General features: G+C 53.6%; 1 protein-coding gene across 1 annotated transcript; it reads right to left on the reverse strand.

The window, feature by feature from the left end:
• Positions 1-199: 199 nt before the first annotated feature.
• LOC149090947 (uncharacterized) lies at positions 200-2,945 on the reverse strand. Its single transcript, XM_089261138.1, has one exon. It carries the CDS (start codon positions 2,573-2,575, stop codon positions 533-535), a length of 2,043 nt encoding a protein of 680 aa, XP_089117264.1. The 5' UTR covers positions 2,576-2,945; the 3' UTR covers positions 200-532.
• Between the last annotated feature and the right edge of the window lie 14 nt (positions 2,946-2,959).

Genomic DNA, 2,959 nt, shown 5'->3' on the forward strand with positions numbered 1-2,959 from the left:
TTACTGAGAGTTCACTTGAAGATCCTCCAGTTGGCAGTGAATGGAGTTCATTTCTGCAAAAACTTATCAAGACCTCTTTCCAACTGTAGGTAGTCCTTGCTTACTCATCGACTTCATCCAGCCAGTTATAATCCCTATTTGATCGCCTGTACAAATTCTTTTTCCCAAAGAAAACCTCATATTAAATAAAAAGTCCATGTTTTTTAAATAAAGAACCATTAACGCATTTAATGAACAAGTAACTCAGAACTCAACACGTGAAAATTTTGGTCATCAGGGGACTTTTCTCCAAGACAGCAGCCGCCAAACAAAGGGATGTGACAGACTGAACTATACTCCAAACGCCGCGCATGTTCTTCACTCTCTGTAAAATGTGGTAAAAACTCAAATTAAAAACTTGTAATAAAACATGAGCAAATGGAGGAGTTAATACTAAAACGCATTTATTTCTATAATGGAAGAATTAGTTCATGCTTTGTGTGTCTGTGTGTGTATACTTCGACGGGCAGAAGCCCTTGAGATACAGTTAAGATCAGATTTCGATAACATCATCATCGGATGCCAGATCGATGCAGGGTAGCGATTCAGCCGCCACTGCGGCCCGAGCAGGATCCGACTTGACTGCATGCACTGAACTTGGATTTTCTTCCACGACGGTTTTTGCTGGCTTGGCTTTTGGATTTCGCTTGCCACAATTGGCCGACGCTTTCGGGTTGCGGGGCGGGGATTTATCCCCGAACTTCTTCTTCAGTCCATGCACCGCCACCTTGCCATATCGATAAAAGAGCTTGTAACCATTGGCCGCAATATCGGAAGCGCTCTCCGCATCGATGCTGATGACGAGGTGTGAACCTTCGGCCTGATCTTTGCGCGAGATCAGCTTCCACAGGTGCGTCTTGTACTGATTCTGTGACTTGAGCAGAGCAAAGATAAATTCATCGGTTTTGCCCGCGGTCCGCGCCAGGAAGACCGTCACATAAAAGTGCTTGGGCTTCTCCACATTCACATGGCCCAGCTTTGGGATCACGGGATGTCCGTGGTAGGAGTAGAGATGAGCACCTCTGCTCATTAGCCAGTCCGCGGAGACGCGATCCGAGCAGGTCACCTTAAGGTAAGCGTTCTTGAAGCGAATTCGCGAGAAGCGCAGCGGAGCTGACGAGCTGACGCCAGCTGTGACCACCTCTTGGAGTATGGCCTCCTCCAGATCCACCTTGTCCTTCTGGCTGAGCCTCGCCTGCGGATAGCCCACGGGCAACAGGCAGACTTGCAATTGGTCGCCTTTGACTTGCTCTTGCTCGTTTGAGGTATCGAGCACTTCGTTGTTGTCGGAATCCTCTACCAGATCTTCTTCTGAGTGCCTCTCCCAGTTGCGCATCTGCTGCTGCGGCGGGGCAGGCGAATCGGGACCGCGTAAGTAACTTGCTGCCGGCTGCTTTGGCTCTTTGGCCATGCGAAAGGCCTCGTCGGCCGGGAAGCCTCTCTGCAGATACCGCATGTACCACTTGGTACGTGAGCCGCTCAGTAATCTCTTATTCGGATCATCCCGAGCGCCGGGCTGTCCGAGTGGAGGCAAATTGGCCTCCCACTTTTTCCGAGGTTTCCTCCAGCCGTCGCCATTACCATTCATGTTCAATTCTGGCCATTCGCCTGGATTGCCATTGTCTGGGCCGAACCTGGAACCCGTGTCCGGGCTTGCAGCTCGTTCAAATGGCGGCGAATTACGACCCCCAGCACGCCATGGATTATGCGCCCGCGGATAAGTGGGCGACATATCGCGACCGCCGCGTACTGGGCTGCGAGTACGTCGTCCAGCTTCATTGAACTCTCTGCCTTGCGGACTGCGACTGCGACTGCGCTGCCTGCGATACGGTTCCGGATAGCGAGTGGACTCAAAGTTCGATTCTCGCTCGGGACTTCTCATTGATTGCTGATAATCGTACTCTCGCTCCAAATGGCGATTCAGTCCGCGCTCCGGACTGCACTGATATCCGAGCCCCCTGCCCGGATTCAGACTCATTTGAAAGTCTGACTCACTCAGCGGACTACAAAGATTCGGACGGTAGCCCGCTGACGGTTCTCGTTCCCGACTCTGACCACGACTGAGCTGGCCTTGCTTATAGCCCGAACCAGCTCCTCTCTCCGGACTGGGATTGAACAGCGCTCCGTCCGGACTGCGATTGTAGCGCCAGCGCCCATTGCCTTGTGGCCCGTCCATGGGACCACAACTGAACTGCTCCTGCCGGAACTGTGGCCCTCTAGCCGGCAGGTTATTCGACCCGTAGGCCAAGCCGTGGGGCATGCCCTGCTCCATGCGATTATCCCCACGATCTTCATAGAACATGCCAAACTCTTGCTGCTGTTGCTCGTGCTGCCACTGTGGCATGTTCTGCGTATTCCTTCCGGAATTGTAGCCCGCATTAAAGCGTTGCGGCATTTGATTTTGATTTTGATTTGGTTTTTTGTTTTTATTGTAGTTAAATTTTCGATTCATTTTGCTTTGGTTCCCACGAGCTGCGGAGATATACAAACGGTCCGCCCGGGCAGAGATCCGCGTTACCCGGGTAAGGCCGAACATGGAACAGGCGTTGGCCAAGTGCCTGAGCTCGCCGTTCGCGACTGGAATATTTGTTGAGCCGGGCCTCCAGCCTGGCCGACCATCGGCACGGTTCGAATGACACCTTGGTCCGGCCCGGAACGAGTGTGTGGGGCTATACTTTGACAGGCGGCCCCACAAGCGCCTGGTCGATAGGGCGCCTGCTCAGACAGCCGCCCCATCCGCTGGCTGTCCGGGGCTGCTTATTGGGCGGCGAGACGCTCGCTGCTTATTCGCAGCTAACCTGCCGCCTGGCAGGCCGTTCGCTATCCGCAACCTGCGACCCGTCCGGTGGCCTCCAGCTGGGCCTCCCGGCGGAGAGAGTTCGACTCCCTGCGCCAGGCCCGGAAAAATATCCACTTCAAG

This window comes from Drosophila navojoa, chromosome 5 (assembly GCF_054131105.1).
Source record: "Drosophila navojoa isolate 15081-1374.11 chromosome 5, UAZ_NAV_1.0, whole genome shotgun sequence".
In the NCBI taxonomy this organism is placed as follows: domain Eukaryota; kingdom Metazoa; phylum Arthropoda; class Insecta; order Diptera; family Drosophilidae; genus Drosophila; species Drosophila navojoa.